At 37.0% G+C, this 19,613-nt stretch overlaps 1 protein-coding gene across 3 annotated transcripts in view; it reads left to right on the plus strand.

Moving 5' to 3' along the window:
• Nucleotides 1–19,613, plus strand: part of LOC136876041 (pyridoxal-dependent decarboxylase domain-containing protein 1) — a 236,988-nt gene that overhangs the window by 184,621 nt on the left and 32,754 nt on the right. For all 3 annotated transcript variants that reach the window (XM_068228198.1, XM_067149657.2, XM_067149659.2), the window contains exon 15: nt 247–408. In XM_068228198.1, coding sequence (XP_068084299.1) covers nt 247–408 — 162 coding nt within the window. The remainder of the gene's footprint in view (nt 1–246; nt 409–19,613) is intronic.

Here is a 19,613-nt window from a genome sequence, read left to right on the forward strand (position 1 = left end):
GCTGAAGCCAAGAATATTCCCTCTTTCACCATTGAATACACACGGGTCAGGACTAACTTTCAGCACAAGGGTTGCTTACTATCTGGAAAATCAACTCTACAGTCCAAGCCAAACATTTGTGACGGTATTTATAGCTAGACTAGGTATATTGTCATATCATAAAGTGAGATTGTAAAATGATTTATCATGTCTTGCTTTACTTCTGAGTTAATTTGATCAGTAGTTTAAGAAAATGAACCTTTCCAGGCATAGAAACAGCAACTCTCGACCTTCAGAAGGAAAATGAAGAACGTCTTTGGCAGGAGGGTATCCTGCGTCATGTACCTGTGTTTGGTTCGTTGGTTAACTGGTGGTCTCCCCCCAGCAAAGAAGGTGGAATAAAAGGGCGTAGTCTTAATCTGACAGCAGGTATGTTAAAGTTATTTCATTATCTGTAATAAATCTTACTAGTAGTCTCAAGAACAAGTATTTCAGGAGCACCAAAGTTATTCTTGCTCCCTCTCATTATCTTCATCCTCTTCCATTCCATGTTTGGTTTGGATCCATCCTTCTTATACAGTAGAAGTCGCTATAGCGAGTACGGCATATAACGAGAACTCCGTTATAGCGACGACATTTTTCTGTCCCTTCAAAATTCCTATATTAAACTGTGTATCGTCCTTCGGTTACAGCGAGAACCCTATCACTGGCGTATCCGTTATTACGAGCGATTAAGCGCGCGCGATTTTTCCGTTACCGATATTTATGCACCCCAGCGATGATATTGCATGCGGTCGATCACCTTCGGCATCATTTCCTCGCTATGTGCAGTAGCGATTTCTTTCATCGACATTCGAAGGCGATGTCAGGGTCGATTAGTAATATCCGTCGACAGCTGTTCCGTAAAGAAAATTCAAAATGAATGAGAACATATTTTCGTAATAAATGTGTAAATAACGTGTCCGATAACGGTTGTTAACTCGTTAAAAATTAAGGCTGACTAAACGACCGCTTAATTTTGAGGCTAAATACTGCAATTAAGTAAGAATGGGATACACCTCGAGATATGGCAGAGTGCTTAATTGATTTCATAGGTTAGTTTATATTTTGTCGCGTCTGGTTAAATTACGGAAAGGCTATTATGAAAATTTATAGCGAGAACTGTATAATTCCTCTACCGGCGCTTGAAGTGTGTTTTCATCATACCTATAGTACAGTTGAGTTAGGATACGTGACGCTGTTTGAATAAGAAAACTGAAACTTTTGCAACAAAATGCAATCGATCATCTTCGGTACGGTATAATTTTCTCACTTTGTGCATTTGCGAGCTCTCTCGTTGACATTCAAAGGTGATGTTGGAGTTGATTAATAATACCCATCGACTGCTGCTCTCTAAAGAAAATTCGAAATGAAAGAGTATAACACGTTTTCGTAATAAATGCATAAATAACGTGGCCGATAGCAGTTAACTCGTAAAAATAAAGACTGAATAAACGATATCTTAATTTTAGTGTTATATATGAAAGTTACATAAGAATGTTATACACCTCAAGATATGGCAGAGTACATCACTGATTTCAGAGGATATTTCATATCTTCTTGCGTCTAGTTACAGCTATTTGCATGTAAATTATTCGCCAGGAGCTTATTTCTCTACATGCGTTTCAAATATGTTTTCATGATAGGCTACATATACGGTTAGGTTAGGTGACGCTGTTTGAAGAAGAAAGCTGAGGTGTTTGCCACAGAAATCTCTGGAGTGATACCGTATTTCTCTGAATCGTATGCGAAAACTCAAGGGTCGTTGCATTCGCAACCTAACAGTGAGTTAATGGATACCACTGGCAATTACCGCGGTAACCACGCTGCTTCTTTTCACACGCGCACAGAAGTCATTGACAATTACCGAGCGCCTCTTTACTACACATCCCTACCAGTTGTACAGTGTACAGTGCCTGTGTGTTTCTCAAATCTGCAGAACGGCATCAAAACATGCGAACCTTCGAATTCCTAGAAAAGCCATGGCTACTCAGTGGCAGAGTCATAACGCGTCTATTGCACTTGACGCTTAGTAAAATTAAGGTTTATAGACAGCAGGAATATTTTCGTGATGGATAATCATATTTTAAAGATATGTGGAAAATGTATTGCTGGCAAATTTTAAACGAGTTCTAGTCGATATTATGATGCCAATTTTAAGTTAATGTTTATTAAACACTCGGAAATGTAGAATAATTGTGCAGCTGCAATAAAATATGGCATAGGCCTAACTAAAGCCAATATTTGGAGTTAGCGTGAAGACAAAGAGCTAAAAAAATGCGTACTGTACAAAATGCATTCAGTAGTCCGCAACAAGGACGCTTTAATGAAAGTCGATGATGAAATTGTGAGGTATGTGCATGAAAAACACAAGGGCGGTTGGCCATACCATGGCGCAATAAACTCGTTCGTTGACTTTCAACGTTCGCGATTAGGCCTATACATCGCTAGCCGTTGAATGTGGCCGCACCCGAAAAGCGAGGCGTGCGTGTAGCGGTAGCCGGTTATATCTGACGCTGCGTAAAAGTAACAGTTTTATAGACAGCAAGAGTAATTTCCTGATGGATCGTTGTATTGTAGAGATGCATGGAATAGGCATTGCCAGAAAATTTTCAACGAGTTAATGGTCCTTCAACCCGCTGAAATAAAGAATAATCTTGCAGTCGTAAAAAAAAATGAAATACGGTGTGACGAAAGGCAATGTTCGCTGTCTAAAAAGAGTCTAAAAATCCGTAGACCTGTATGATTTTACAAACTTCTTTTTGAGCCTGATTTAAATTTTTTGAAGGAAAAAGTGGGGTTCATCTTGGATTCGGAGAAATACGGAACTCTATTTTTTTCAGAATGAAATTAAACATACACTTTCACGTAGTATCGGATTACAATACATAACAAACAAGTAAGCCGTAGTGTGGATATCATCTGCGGAAACGCAAGTTTTGAACAAACTGATTGCCGTTTCATACTGATTTTAAAGTGCATGAAGGGTTTTCCAACTTTTATACAAAAATCGGATATAACGACAATTCGTTATAGCGAGTAAATTTTTCGATGTTATTAATTCTCGCTATAACGGACTTTTACTGTATGCCTATACTGCCGTATTCTGCTTAATTTTTAGGTTTCCAACAGACTCCTGTTCAGTCCAAGTTATTGCTGAATGTTCTCATTCCTTATTTTGTTATTCCTTACCTTTTGGAGATAAAAATAGAGTAACTTCATTTCAGTGGCACGTAAGCGTCTTTCCAAAAAAGTTGCTACTGCTAGTCTATAAGTTTGAATCAGTACAAGTTATGTTTTGCACAGAGTGATTTTGGAAGCTTGAAAAAATGTGTCACCCCAAAGTAGTTGACAAATGGAGTGGAAGAATTTTGATGTTGCTTGTATCCTATTGTCTATTGTCTATTTGCTTGTATGCTATTGTCTATTTTTTAACTTATGTTTTTTCAGAAGAGAACAAACCAACTCCCAAATTATTTGAAGTTATTAATATTAACTCTTCAATGAATTCAGTTTATAAGCCATTTGGAAAGAATGAATAACAATAGACTTACTTACCAAATACAGAAATTTTTGCAAATCAAACATACAAGATCAAAATGGTATAAGCAAGTAGAGAAAGACCTTACTGAATTAGGATCACCAAATCTGCCGGATAGAAATGTAATCGGGAAAATTGTTCACACAAGGGGATTTGAGGAAGACAAGAAAGAACAACAGAAGAAGCAACAGAAATGACAACAATCGATGAAAATGAAGAACTATTGGACAAGAAGAAAAGCTCAACAAATGTTGATTCCACATGGTCCTTAATGACCCATTCATGCAGCAGCAGCAGCAGCAGCAGAAGAAGACAATGAAGATGAAGGTGATGATTAACTCTTCACTTTGAACTCTCAGGTGGCCTGTTTCAGGATTTCGACTCACTGCCGAACCAACTGTTTTATTGCGGCTGATGATAGGCCCAATTCTTTCAATTAATTTTTCTTAACCCAAAGATCTACTTTAGCTTGTGCTACTATATTATCATTGGCAACAAACACAGTTGTTATCTGACCTTTTTCAGTTTCGATTCCTACCTGAAAGCCCAGTGACTATACAGTGCCCTGAGGGAAGTACCGAAAACCTGTTTGGCGATACAAACGCAAAAAGGTTTTTAAAAATCTAACCCTGGACTTAATGTAGACGTTTTGCAAGTACGAACATTTGACGAAACTTATTCCGTCTTCAGGTAGAACTGTCAGAATGCGCTCTGTCTCCTTCCAATTGTTGTGGCCACTCTGCTTTATGATTTCCGAGGATTCTCTAAATAGTACCACTCAAATGCGATGCTAAGATGGTCCCTTATGCAAGTTCACCGCCAGTCGCTTTTCCAGTACAGTACTTCCTCTAATTATCGCAATGACGGGACATTAACACCAAGATCCATAAGTATGCCTTAGCCGTCCTTTCATGAGATACAGTTTCTTGAAAACCGTGTGATCGAGGATTTAGCGGTGATGGGACTGAAATTTCTGGACGGTTGATCCGGGAAATCGTTTCTTCGAGGAACGGATAATACGTAATTTTTACAACGTGATTTAATTAGGATGTTCGCGGGATCACGTAATTTGAACAAATAATACGGGAAAACGTTTCCGGGAACGTATAATCGAGGTTCCACTCTACTTGTGTCAGGCTCCTCATCTTTATCTTTCCTATTCGACCTCCCTTCATCACCTCCTGTTCTTTTCCGACCCTGACAGTATTAGGTTTGTGAGGCTAGGGAGCCTTTAGTTCTTATCCCCTTCTTTTTCTGTTATCTTCATTGTTCAAAGTGTTACACCTCTTACATTTTCCTTCTGTTTAGAGTTAACCCATTCGGTGGGTGATGCGGTGAGATCTACGGCTACAAGTCACTTGCTCGTCGGAGAACACCAATATACCGTATTTACTCGCGTATTAGACCCCTTTTTTTTCCCACTTTTACAGCCAAAAATAATAAAGGGGGGTCCAATATGCGATAACCTCAAAATTTTGTGCAGCAAACACATTACTTATAAAGAGCTATAAATTGTACTACGTGTAAACATTCTATACTATTATTTAACAAACTTAGAATGTATTTAAGTTATACTGGCTTTTTTCGTCGGAAGGCAGTATTTCTAAACGTAAAAAGACAAAAAATGGTGAACACGACTTTTAGGCCTATGGTACATATAAAAGTCTGTTTTAGTTATTCATATCACGTCATTCGTTACATCTTTAATTCCTCTGGTGAGGTTGACGTTAGGAAGGGCATACGACCGTAAAAACTTGCTACGAAGATTCGTCTCACTTCATACTCGATCCCGTAGAAGAAAGGGATAAGGGTATCGTGTTATATAATTAAGTATTGATACAAAATAACTTAATGGCCAGTCATTTGTCTCTGTCAGTTCAGCAGTAGACCTACCACACAATAAACATGATCACTGCTTTCATTTGAATTGTCACCTTGCGCCGCCAACTTCCCTGCCTTGCTACTGGCGTGTCTGCATTCTAAGTGATGTCGTCTTCACTGCTATCTCTCGTCACTCGCTTCGACCATGCTTTATTCTCTTTGAGCCATGCACTGCAATCAAGAGCATACGAGGTCCCGTCTTTTTGAAGCTTTTAAAAATAATTTCGTTTGCGACTATAGAGTCTAAACAGTGTAAATCTATTCCCAGATGGTCTCTGATATTCCCAGTTCGTGTATGTGTAGCAGAAGCCACTCCTTCCGATTAAAGCCGTACTGTAGAAGACATGCCAAACCAACACCTGATAAGTAGCGTATGTTACGAGTTGTACTTCCGAATGTAATGCATAATAACTGGATACATTCTTTTGATAACTGCGGCTGTTGAAACACAGACCCTTAGTTTTGAGTATATTTCATGCTTGTTCTCTACATTTATCCCATCAGGATTTGCGTAAGCAGCTGTTCATGAGATAAGACAGACCGCATTGTTTAGGTTAGGTATATTATCGCCCTGATAGTGCCAACAGTTTGACGGAAAAAATATACTGCATTTATGGATATCTACAGGTGTGGCGGTAATGAGTTTTATTATCATAATGTTTAATTCTGTACGTTCGTTGCCTCTTTTTTATTAACGCATACCCTAGTATGTTTTGTTTGGCGTTTCCGGAAATCGTTGAAAGTACGTCGGGACATAAAATTAATATTATTTGTTTGGTACGTTGGCGAGTAAAATGATCGTTTGAATTGGATAGCTTTTATCACGTTTTAAACTTACTTCTCTCCAAATATATACCTATAATAGCCCGAGTTACGAGATATTAAACGACCACTTTGCTAATGATCTCGCCTGCTGTATAAATAGCAACAACCGTGAATATTTCTCAACTTAAATAAACTCGTTTCCTCATCCCGAGATGATACAGCTCTTTTTAGACATGCTCAGTGGAGGGGAGTTACAGGTACCGCATATCAGCCTTCCTGCCATTCGTAAATCTCTGGCAGTACGGTACCAGGAATCGAAGTCAGACAGCAACTACGCTAATTGTGCTAGCCATTACACTGGCGGACATTATTAACTACAAAACACAGACATATAGCGTGACTGATGCATGCTTGCAATGTGCGGGTTGGACACGAAGCTAGGCCTATTCATCTATTTGTGCGACGTCATCAGAGCTGCAGTAGACCTACGCTACAGAGCCGGACATTTCTTAACTACGAAACACAGATATACCGTATGGATTCGACGCGTTTTTCATTGCGTACGTCGTACGGACGAAACTATTCACAAATTTGTGCGATGTCATCAGAGCTGTAATAAGACTTGTACCCGCTTCGAAGCGGAATCGTCATTGTTCTCTGATGAATTACATTGGGGGGGTCTTATAGACAAGATCTATTTTTTCCATTTTCTTCATCTCAAAAAGCCAGGGGGGGGGGGGGTGTGTGTGTCTAATACATGAGTAAATATGGTATCCGCCAATTCTAAATATATTTTTTCTCTCAGTTGCCTGCCTGCCTACTTGCTGAGGTTTATTTCTTTTTCAGCATCAGGTTCTGAATGATTCTGCCCTCTGATGTCATTTCTTTCAACTATGTTCTTCCAATACCAATGTGTCTTCCACGAGTTGCATCATAAAGAACTCAACTTACCTCTGGGCAAGGACAACCTAAAGCCTAATAACCTCGCACTGAAGCATTACCTCTTCCCCTTATCGTTCCTTGTGTAGACGGCATTTCTGGAAATACAAAGCATGGTTTTTAAGCAAGTACCGTTTGTAAATATGGCCACTGCACCGCTTTGGTCATCGTTCAGAATATGGACGCTCAATACGTACATCTGTAGGCTAGCCACAAACGCCATTATGGAAGTATTCGCCAGTATTTACGGTTGTTTTTGCGTATTGAAAATGCCTCTGGCAATCAACGGTCCCTCCGAGTGCGAAGTACGCGCTGCGATTCGTTTTCTGAATGAAAAACGCGTGAAAGCTGTTGAAATTCATCGGCAGATTAGTGAAGTGAATGGAGAAAACACTATGAGTGAAGGAATGGTATGAAAATGGTTTAGAGCATTTAAAGAAGGCCGTACTAATGCCCATGAGTAGACCGTCTGTCATTACTGAAGACTTGGTGCAAAGAGTTGATGCAGAGGTTCAAGAAAACAGATGCTAAACGATTTCGACATTAAGGTATGACTTGTCTGAAATTTCAAGAAGTGTTCTTTATGCAATTGTCAAGATGCTTAGATTATCAGAAGTTGTGCTCGCGCAGTCCAAAACAAACAGCATGTAGTGCTCACAAGGCAGATTCTTTTGCTTCATGACAATGCAGGATATCACACAGCTATAAAATAATACAATATCTATTTGTTTTCCACCTATTCAATACATAAAATGCTTTTATTGTTAGGATTTTATCCTTGACATAATACTATAGTTAGGACATGTTTCGCTCGTCTACTGAGCATCGTCAGCTATTACAATGTCTCAAGGTTAAGTTATAATCGTGATGTACTTATAATTAATCATACTTAATTATAGTCTTAACACTAATTAGATTAAAAACATTTTGCTGAAATGCATTTATGATATACAACGAATAAATTGACACTTTAGTTGTGATTAAAATAACAGTGCCAATGTTAGAGTAAAAGACTTAATTCATTAACACTGATGTCTAAAACTCAAAATGGTAACATGATACAATGAGATTCTGGCTAAAAAGTTTCATGCATTTCATCTTCCATTCTAATGGTGAGATGAACAACTGTGTGTACTGTAACATATTAGTCTATAGCCTTGATTAAAATTACAATATCGTCTCAAACCTAAAATTTATAAAGTTTTTTGTCTTGATAAATGTGTTAATTTAATTGGCATTGTACGTTAATCCTTATGTGGCTTTAAAACGTTAGTCATTAGTTAATATTGACAGTCGAATACGTCTTGTTGTAATATGCTTACAATATTGTGATTTTTTATTCCACCTTTTCAATACAATTGGTTTTATGTTGTTAGATCATAATGCTACAACACTATTTTATAGTGACATGTGTCACATCAAAGAAAGGACAAAAAGTTCCACCTTTTCAATACTATATATTGTGTGAAAGTTTTACATTACAGTTAAAACATCACAACTTTTGTACATTCGGTACCGGTTTCGACAGATTCCCTGTCATCATCAGCCGAGAATAATTAAACAAAGACAAGTATAGATCATGATTCTTATGGTGTGATTACAATGGTGGATTAAAAATATACATTATATGATTAAAATAGTATATATATATATATATATATATATATATATATATATATATATATACACAAATTAAAGGTAAGTAAAATGGGAATGGTCATTATTCTATGAGGTGTACACCTTAATATTTCTAATTAAAAGGTTAATTTGTTGAAAGAAATTTTGTTCTTGTAATATATAATTAGGGCCTATAGTGAAATTTGATTGTAGGCTTAAATCTGTAATATTTTAACTTTTTGACCAGTCAATTCATTGAAGTTATGTAGCCATGTTTGACACATTAAAAAGGTAAACAAACATTTAGTCGAATGGTGTTCCACATAAAATATGTACAATAAAATTTGATTGGAGCTTCAACTTGGACTTAAGAATGGAAGAATTATATCAGTGTTCAATGCAAGGAGAAATAGATGAGTTAATTTTTTCACTATGTATTGATGTTGATAGTTAGAATGTCCATTGAACAGTTCAATATGTCGATTTGTATTCTGGAATGGTTTACATTATTTTGAGGAATAGTAATTGAGGTTCTTGCTAAGGTGATACTTGAAGATCTTGTGTTGTAAGTTGTGAATACATAAATGATTTGGAAAGATCCTGATCCAAGTCGGAACCTATAAGAAATAAAACGCTATTTAAAGTTATATGAAAATCGGAAGGAGTAAAAATTCGCGAAATATTAGCGAAATGAAGGACTCACCTCAGGTGCCAAGTTGGTAGTAGATGTATCGGAGTGGAACTAACAGGCTGAATGTGAAGAGACGGACCTCAGAAGGAAGCAAGGAGGGGCGGAGTTACTGAGCGAGGGGAAGAGGGAGCGCGGTGGAGGTGGGACTATAATCGGGTGGGCGCGGACGGCGGTAGGGGTAATATGTAAGCGTGTTATGGATTGTTTTGAAGATAGATCGATTTTTGGGGATTTTAAGATTGTTCAATATTTTGATAAACGTATCAAATAAAATCGTAGGTTTGTCGGATAAATCATTGAGATTAAAATTTAAATTATGGTACTGATCAAGTGAGATGTAAAATTGTTCAGTGAAATCAAGTATAGGACCTTTATTATTTCAATGATGTCTATATCGTGGTCTACGCCATAAAATTTGTGTTTATAGTAGTGTATATGTTGGCCTACTGCGGAAAATTTTCTGTATTTAATTGCATTTACGTGTTCTGTATATCTAATTTTGAACGATCTACCGGTCTGTCCGAGGTAGGTACTGAGGCAGTCGTTACAATAAAATCTATAGACACCTGACTTTTCAAAGGGGTTGGAAGGGTTGATTGAGTTAGAGTTGTTTAGAATGTCTAGGTTTCTATTATTAGTTCTGAAGGAAATGTTAATATTCTGCTTCTTAAATATATTTGTAATATTATGGATATTGCGGTTATAGGTATGTATCACTTGAATTGCAAGCATCCTCAGCCTATATAATCATCTCAAGGTTAAGACCTGTCATAATTTGATTTGCTTTGACGAATTTGTGCTTAATTATAATTCTAAAATTAAGTAATAAAATATATAAACATAGGAATTTGTGAACATATTAATAGTTTAACAATATGAATGCCTATACTAAAAAAAGGGATAACCGTTAATTCTAAAGATATTGACGTCCAAAACACAGTATCTTCAAATGTTGAAAATTTGGCTAAAATTGTTTTCTCAAAGTTCTAGTTTATTAAAAACATATGTTATTTGACTTCTGTGTTAAAATTTGAGTCGTAATTATGGTTAAAACTTATTGGTGTCTGAAGATTAAAATCTTGGATAGGTTGGAATTCAGCTTCATGTTTTAATTTTGAGGCTTGCTACTGTAATTTACAGTAGAACCTCGATAATTCGAAATCGGTTAATTCAAAATCTCGCCTAATTCGAAGAAGCTCTCGTTCCCGAAAACATGAGATACAGTTTTGCATGTTATTTAAATTGTTTAATTCTAAATACGGATAATTCGTAATTCGAAGTACAATGTCGGCCCCATTACCAAAATTCAGACTTTTAATTCGAAACTGCTTTTACATTTTAAAACAATAGTATGTTACAGAGTAATTTCAACTCTAAATTTATCCGCTCCGCGTTCCGGAACGTGGAAGGGTAGCTTTCCGCACTTACACTAACTTCGGTGGGTCTACAATGCGCTTCACGATTGCTAAGTTGAATGAAATCAGAATTCTTTCGTATTCAACCTTTTAAGGAATGCCGTAATATCACGCAACAGGCAGTGTGCGGAAAAACAGAATCCGCGAACACTGGTGATGCTGACAGTTGACGAAAAACGTAGCTCATATAATAAATTCGTAGGCACCGAACAATATTGTCATTGCCGGTGAAACTGCATTGCTTTATTTTAATGCAAGCCCAAACGGTCTTATGGTTTTAAATGGGCCATAGTAGTGCGTTGCAATGCACATGGGATGGAAGCGAGAAACTTTATCCCCTCATCATAGGAAAGTTCGATAAACCACAATGTTTTAAGGGCATCGGGCACTTTCCATGCCAGTACAAAGCATCTAAAAATGCAAACTGTACAGAAATCCAAAAAAAAATAATGCATTTGCACAAGGGGACCGGCATAATTTATCCTCGTCTTTGAATTGTGTGATTTTTTTCTTTCCTTGCGTGAGGTTATGTTTGCCAGTGAGATATCAGAGTGCATTACTTGAATACTGTAAATGCACCTTCTTGGAGTTCTTTTTTCATGGCATTTGAAGGGTATAAACTGTTGTAAATCAAGGTTAACTGCATGCAGTAACGGGCCATAGAATATTTTGTAACGCGGCAAGGGTTGGTACTTCTGAATTGAGAATTAGCGGTTAATTCGAAATCACTTAATTCAAAGTCCGATTTTTGAGTCCCAACAACTTCGAATTAACGAGGTTTTACTGTAATAGTTTTGAACAGTAAAATGTTGAATTAGTTAGTTTCATCGAACTAGTCTTGTTTTTACGATCAGATTTTCCGTTGGTAGTAGTTTGTATTTATGAGGGTTTTATTCAAAAGGGACGTCAATCCAAAATCTTGAGGAGTTGATTTGTTTCTTTCATAATATTTGAATGATGGTGCGTCCCTTTGACTGCTACTACAAAACCTTGTGGACTTAACCTTGATATGATTATATAGGCTTGAAATTCAAGTGTAACATGTCCCTATAAAAAAGTGTTGTAGCATTATGATCTAACAACATAAAACCAATTGTATTGAAAAGGTGGAATAAAAAATCACAATATTGTAAGCATATTATAGCAAATTCAATACAGGTCTAATCATGAGATTAGTTACATGTATTACATCTTGTTGGTCGTTTTCCCAACCATAAATTTACATTTTAGAAATAGAAGCAGTTAATGGCTACAGTCGAAAGGGACATTCAGCTACATGAATCATAGGCGTTGATAAGATAGCTTCTACTATGTCCGTGTTTATTGGTATATCTGTAACAAGTGAAAGTTACGTGAAAATGTTATGTGTGTTGATTTATTTTTAAATAATTTTACAGTACAGTACAGTTCAGAAGTTATTTGTAGGGGGAGTGAAAATTATTGCAAATGCTAATGCCACAGAATGTTCACAAACAATTATGAGTGTAATTCACAAACTTGAAATTCAGTACCAGAATGTAGATTCAGCATGTTACATGGGCAAGTGTATAAACGCAATTAGGGTTCTAGTTTCAGAAGGGTTGGGTACACACGCAGTGCTGGGCTCATAAACTGAATTTGGTGGGCAGTGTGCGTGGGCCGTGGAACTTAGGGCTTTGAACCAATGTGTTGTACAGGCAAAACATGTCATCCTTAATACACAAAAGAGAGCATGCATACATTCAATTCCTGAAGCAGAAATATGAAGACGAACCCACTAAAGCTAAACTCTTCCCTATTCCTGTGATCACCAGGTGGAGTTCATGCTTTAAAAGTGTTGGAGAATATCTTCATGATCTAATAGACTTTGTTGAAACTATTGAAGATGAGAGTGTTGCTGTGAACTATTTCAAAGCCTTGACCCCAAATGAAGTCACAAAAATTCATTACCTAGCTGTTTTTCTTCTTGTGCAGTGCTCAAAATGTAACTTGCTGCTCACATTAGAGAGTTCCAACATGCCGTCAATTTATGGCAGTGCTGCGCGTGGCCCACGGGAGTAGTGCCGTCTATTCACGTTTCATGTTGAATGTTTGAAATTGTTTCATGACATCGTCCTGGCAGGTTTTTAGAACAAAGTTGGGGGGTGTTTGACATGTTCAGTGAATATTATTAAATGTTTTATTACATCTCATATGTTCTGTGATGAAGTTCTGTCGAAGCATGCGTAGTTACGGTACCTAAATTCTTACGCGATTGTACTAAAAATTACGACAACACCTGGGAACTGTTTTCTATTGTTGTTTCTGTTGAGTGCTTTGCATGACTATTCCTTGACAGTACACATTATTTTTCTTTTCCCCCATCTCTGGTTTCCGTAGAAACAACCACACTCTGACCGTAAACACCCGTCATAATGGCGGGAACGAATCGAGGCCGCGAGATTGCTTCGCAAGATATAAGTAATATTTTGACTAACGAGGGGTCTGACGATGAAATTGATATTATAATAGTGATAGTGATTGTATTGTTTCCGATGAGAGTGAAATTAGTTATTCCTCGGAAGACAACATGGAAATTGAGGACAAAGTGCAGCGCTCTGCTGTCACAATGACGGCTAAGCTGTCAGCTGTTCAAACTGAAGGAAGAAAGTAGAGTACTGTAGGCAGATTTCTTCTTACGCTTTCTGCTCATTTTGATCCATCAAATTCCGGGGTTGGTGATAATCTTCATTTGAATGCTAATGACAGTAATTCAAGACTCGAAGTGTCGATTTTCAAAGATGATGTTGATCGTAATATTATGAACTTCATAGTTTCAGAAATGAACAAGTACAACTTATTCGTTACCGAAAATACAGACGTGAAGGAAAAGTCAGTTATATAAGTGGCAAGGCATAACCTAAACTCTTTATGTTTTCCTGGCAACTGTTTTGTTTTGTTTATTGTTTGTACTGGAAAGGGTACAGAAGTTGACCACGATGAAAAACGCGAATGTCTGGGTCAGTACCATACCCTAAAGATATTTTGATGGGTGAAAATCAAGTCAGTGTGTTGTAAATGGTACAAACTTGATCACATATAGCGAGTAATTATATTTTTGTCAATTTTACCATTCCTTCAATATTTTGAGAAAAATGTTTCCTACGCCACTGATTTCAATTAAACTGAATGTATCAGTTATGTACTGTACATGGAAATTATGTAAATTTATTAGTAGAGAAAAGTTAGAATTAAAATAACTTAAAATTAAAAAAAGAGTTCAAAATTTTCAAAAAGAAAACTCACTCCTGGTGGCCTGTGAGTATCTCCAAAACCTCACTGATCAAAAGGTTAAATTACTAGAGGACAGTTTTTTTTTTTTTTTTTTTTTTGTTTAATTATTATTTTTTTAAAGGCAACTTTGGATAAACTTTCCAAACTACCAAAACAAATGCAGATGCAATTAACATCTTTGTTTCAATCTGTAGGTAGAGCAAGCCTGAAAAAGCTAGTTTAGGGATCTAGTTACTAGTTCATATAGAGCAGGTAGAGATATTGATGTGATTGCCGTTCTTCTTTCCCTGAAACCAGAATATGAGCATTTTGTGGAAGCTGTAGTGAAGGCTCAACGAATCCCAGTCAGTAATGTTGATAGTGAGAGGTCATTCTCTGACAGGAGAACATCTTTGACTCCCAGTAATATGGAACTAGTGGTTTCTCTGTCTTTTTCAGACTGATATGTAAATTATATACTTAAGCTGGGCCATACTTGTTAGTGACAGCTGATACAGTTTTTTCAAACCTCCATGCTTTGATATAATGTGTAATACTGTATGTGTTTTAAGCAGAAGCGTAACTCATGTATTTATATACTTATGCAAAAATACAATGTTGTTATACTGCAAATGTGCTATCAACTAAGTTATTGGTTTACCTTTTATAGTTGAAAAGTGGAAATAAAATTTAGCAAAATTATTGATGAAATAAAATAAAATTAGTTAAAAATATACCAAAATAACTGTTAAAAAATGACAAAATTAGGCAAAAAATTTCAACACAAACAGGTGCCTCTACCTATTACTGTTTTGGTCCTAATATAAGACTGGGACTTTCATGTTTTTTGTGTTAAAATGTTATAACAACTGCAGTCGTTTTCTTTGCGCACGTTACATTTAGAATCTATGTATCATTTTACAGTCGTACCGACTTGTACAGCAAGCGCGCTTTCCAGCTGAGCTCAAGGTCGCGAATAACCATAATTTTGGAAGTGTTAATGATATTTTTTCTCTTTCCAATTTGATTGTGATTAGTGATGGGCAGAATTGAATATAATGCATTCAAGAACTTGAGGATCGATACTTGGATTCGAAACCATATTCTCGAGTTCAGCATAACCTTAAAAAGTCGATGTAGGCCTAATTTACGTGGTATAAGATTTCCACCAGACTACGAACAGTAGGCTATACCGGTGACTAAATTACAATGGAAGATGAAAAAAAAAAAAAAGGGGGGGGAATTTCGCCATCATGTTAGGTGCTTGGTGTCTAATGTGCTTTATTTTATTAGATTAGAGAATTAAAACCTACTTGTGGTCGATTGTTGTTTGGATTGGCGTTACGGGTATTAGATTTTTCGAAGAGTTTGGCTGATCAAAGTTGCTGAACTGAAAGAAATTTTCAGAGGAAACTGACAGAAGTTTTCCCGGTAAAACTGAATGTAAAGTTTCTAGATTTTTAAGTCACATACCGGTAATTAATGTTTGAAACCAGCTCCGCGGTCTAACTTGCCTGCCTCTCACCCGGAGAACCCGGGTTCGATTCCTGGCCTGGATATGAGGGCTGGTTCCAGGTTTTCTCATTCTACGATTACCTTTAATTGAGGAGCTATTTAATGGTGAGATGGCGACCGCGGTCTAGAGAGCCAGGAATAATGGCCGAGAGGATTCGTCGCATTGACCTTGTAATCTTCAGGCCTTCGGACCGAGCAGTGGTCGCTTGGTAGGCGGAAGGCCCATTGGGGCTGTAGTTTGGTTTGGTTTAGGGGTGTTTGTAAGATTATCTCGCCACGCTACTGAGCGTGTTATAATTATGTTTCATCTCACCCAGCGGAACTTGGCTAGGGGGCGGTAGGAGGGGGAGCAGTGCTATTAGTAGGGGAAGGGGAAACAGCTCTGCTTATAGGTAGAACGGGAGGGTGGGATGTTTGTTTTCGAGGAGGTAACTTCAAATTTTTGTTTGCGTTAATACTCTGGTCCAAACCTATATAAATCAGGTTCTCTATGCTCACATTTTTTAAAATTGTCAAGTCTCTATTTATGTCGGTATTTGGTGACCGGTATCTCCCATATGGACACTCATAACAGAATACTTCTTGTGTCTGTTAGCATTGACGTTTTCCAGATACCTAGTTTGAAAACTCCTACCTGTTTGCCGCACGTACGTGACAAACATTGATTGCATTTAAGTTTATAGATTCCTGAATCTAAGTAATTCTCTTTATTGTAATTTACACTATTCTGGTTATAAAATATATGACCATTATGGGTTGTGACATCACACAACCATTAACCTGGCTCAAGGGAGATAGGGTCACCTTCCCTGTCCTTCACTTGAGTAATTCTTGTCTGGCGCATCCTCGTTGTGGGGGTGGGTATCCTCCACATCAGTAGGCCGGGGTGAAGGAGAGCTAAGTTCAGGCAGGGACCCAGTCTCACGAGGTATAACATGGAACCCATGCCCAGGTTTATGAGTGAAGACCTTAACAGCATCTTAGGCAGAGAAGGAGACCTTCGGAATGGCGAAGATGGTGCATGAGGCAACCCATCCTCTCTGGAGAAAATTAGAAAAGGAAACCACTGCCTTGTGGAGAAGAGGGATCGTCAAAGGGTAACGGAGTAAACCCCAAAAGACAATCCACAGATGCGTTAGGCTTTCAACTATAATACAAGCCTCATATGGAAGTTTAAAAATTGAAATGGAATTGATAAGTCTCTGACTATAGTTGCACAGTATGATGGTAATGCTGATGTTTGTGCAAGTGTTAGATCAGAGAACAAAACCCAGTTTGGAACAATAAGTATTTTAACAATAAATGGGAAGGAAAATGAATTGATTGACTTAATGGAGAGACGAAAACTCGACATCCTGGGGTTAAGTGAAGTAAAATGGAAAGGGAAAGGAATGAAGAAACTAAGAAAGGATTACACCTTGTACTGGGGATTGGTAATAGTAAAGGGAAAAGAAATGGAGTGGGATTTATCGTGAATCGGAATGTTGAACCAGTAGCTGAAGTTGAGTATGTAAATGAAAGAATTATAATAATGCACATACATGTAAACTACTGAAGATAGTACAGGTGTATGTTCTACAGACAGGATGTAGTATGGAAGAAAAAGAAGAGTTCCTCAATGAACTCGAAACATATATTGTTGGAGATGGGATCATGATAATGGGAATCTGAATGCCCATGTGGGAACTGATAGAGTGGGATAAGAGAATGTTCTGGGCCCACATGGGTATGGCAATACAAATGAAGATGGAGAGAAACTGTTGAACTTTTGTATCAGAAATAACCTGATGATAAAGAACACATGGTTTATGAAGAGGAATAGCCATAAGATCAGCTGATATAGTTGGGATGGACAGTATGGAACACTCGTCGATTTTATAATAACAGACCGAGAATAAACAAGTAAAAATCCCTAAAATTGTACTGAAGAAGACACCAAAGATCAGGATTTGGGAATTGGAGGAGGAGGATAAAAGATTGGCATTCCAAGAGGCATTCCAAGATTGTACAAAAAGGAAGTTGCCTAACACGGAAATACAAAGTGGAGAAGAAAAAAAGAAATAAAAGAAAGGAACAGTTATAGGAAGAACACTTATGGCTTTAGACCAAATAGATCAACAATAGACTTGATATTTACAGTGTGAACGATAATGGAAAAACATCTGGAAAGAAACAAGGAAATCATCTTTGTATTTTTGGATTTGGAGAAAGCTTCTGATACAGTTAAGAGAAAACATGTATGGGAATGTCTACGGAAAAATGAATGTACAAAAATTAACAAAGTATAAATGTTATATTATGAGTAAAAGCAGTGTACAAGTGGGGAGTGGTGACTCTGAAACATTTTATACAAAACAAAAAGGTCTCAAACAAGAAAGTGCACTGTCGCCATTATTGTTTATTATATTGATAAATGAAATCATAAAATGTGTAAAACAGAGTATCAGTAGTGATCAAGTGAATACTTTGATATTTGCAGATGGTGATTTTGGGAAAGGGAGAAAAGGAAGAACAGAGGAGACTGGACATTTGGAATAAAAATCTGAAGGAGATTGGAATGGTAATTAGTAAAAAGAAAACTGTAGTCATGCACTGTGGAAAAGAGAAAAAGTGAAACGAAGTGCACATAGACGGAGAACGGTTAGAGAATATAGAACAGTTTATATATCTGAGTAGCATTATTAATGGAAGTAATGAAATCAACCCTGAAATTAAGAACAGACTAAGTAAAGGTACATTTTATCGTCAAGTCAGAGAGCTTTAATGGAATGACAAAGTATCCAAGAGAACAAAATAAACATTATAAACAGTATTTCATACCAGTTGAAACATATGGACTAGAAATGCTGGTAACTGCTAAGAGTAAGATCCAAGCAGTAGAAATGAAATTTTTAAGAACATCGGTTAAAGAGACAAGAAGAGATAGAATCCAAAATATTAAAATCAGAGAAGAGCTAGTACAGAACATACAGAAAGGAAGACCGAGATGGTTCGGACATGTAAAAAGAATGGGAAAGGAATGGGTAGCAAGAAGGGAATTGGCAAGATTATTATTATTTAGCATTTGGCTGTACATATCAACATTAGTCAAAAATAAAATACGTATTTACATTATTTACAGTTTGACTTTCAAGTTGTTAATAAAGTCTATTACAGTTGGACCTGCTTCCACAAAGTCACTGAAGTTGCCACTATAGGCTCCGTGCGTACAGCACTGTGCTGCTGCGGGTGGATACTATGAGAACTACTTAGAGTCATCTTCATTAACAGCTCGCCATAAGAAGCTGGCATGTGTGTGACGTTTACATGCATTTATTCAATTATTTTACAGTGCTGTCTTCAGATGATAATTTTTTAATGTCACAATGTTCCGACAGAATGATGTGCTTGTTCTTGGCTGCATTAATAGATACAGTAATATAGAGCTTTCATTCACGACCTCACGAAATGAATTTGAAAAGACGGTGGATCTTAGCAGTAAATCGCAGGAAGTGATTCTGGATTTGTACATTTACAGTATTTAATACACAGTTACTCTTAACCTAATACAAAGGTTAACAATTACAAACAGATTATTGAAGTCCGGTGGTACTTGAAGGTGCTCAAATACGACAGCCTCGTGTCGGTAGATTTACTGGCATGTAAAAGAACTCCTGCAGGACTAAATTCCGGCACCTCGGCGTCTCCAAAGACCGTAAAAGTAGTTAGTGGGACGTAAAGCAAATAACATTATTATTATTATTATTCAAATTATTGAAGGAGTTGGATGTAAACAACAACATCTACAAAACCATGCAGAAGACGGTGGTCATTGCCACGACTGGAATTGTACGTAAATTTATGGGTTCAAATTCTACGTAAAACTGTGGTTTACATTAAGGTTTATTCTGCTTTGATTTCCTAAAATCTGTACAATTGCTTGAATATCATTATCACGAATGTGTGCAAAATAAATAATAATAATAATAATAATAATAATAATAATAATAATAATAATAAT

The sequence above is a fragment of the Anabrus simplex genome, chromosome 6 (assembly GCF_040414725.1).
Source record: "Anabrus simplex isolate iqAnaSimp1 chromosome 6, ASM4041472v1, whole genome shotgun sequence".
NCBI lineage: Eukaryota > Metazoa > Arthropoda > Insecta > Orthoptera > Tettigoniidae > Anabrus > Anabrus simplex.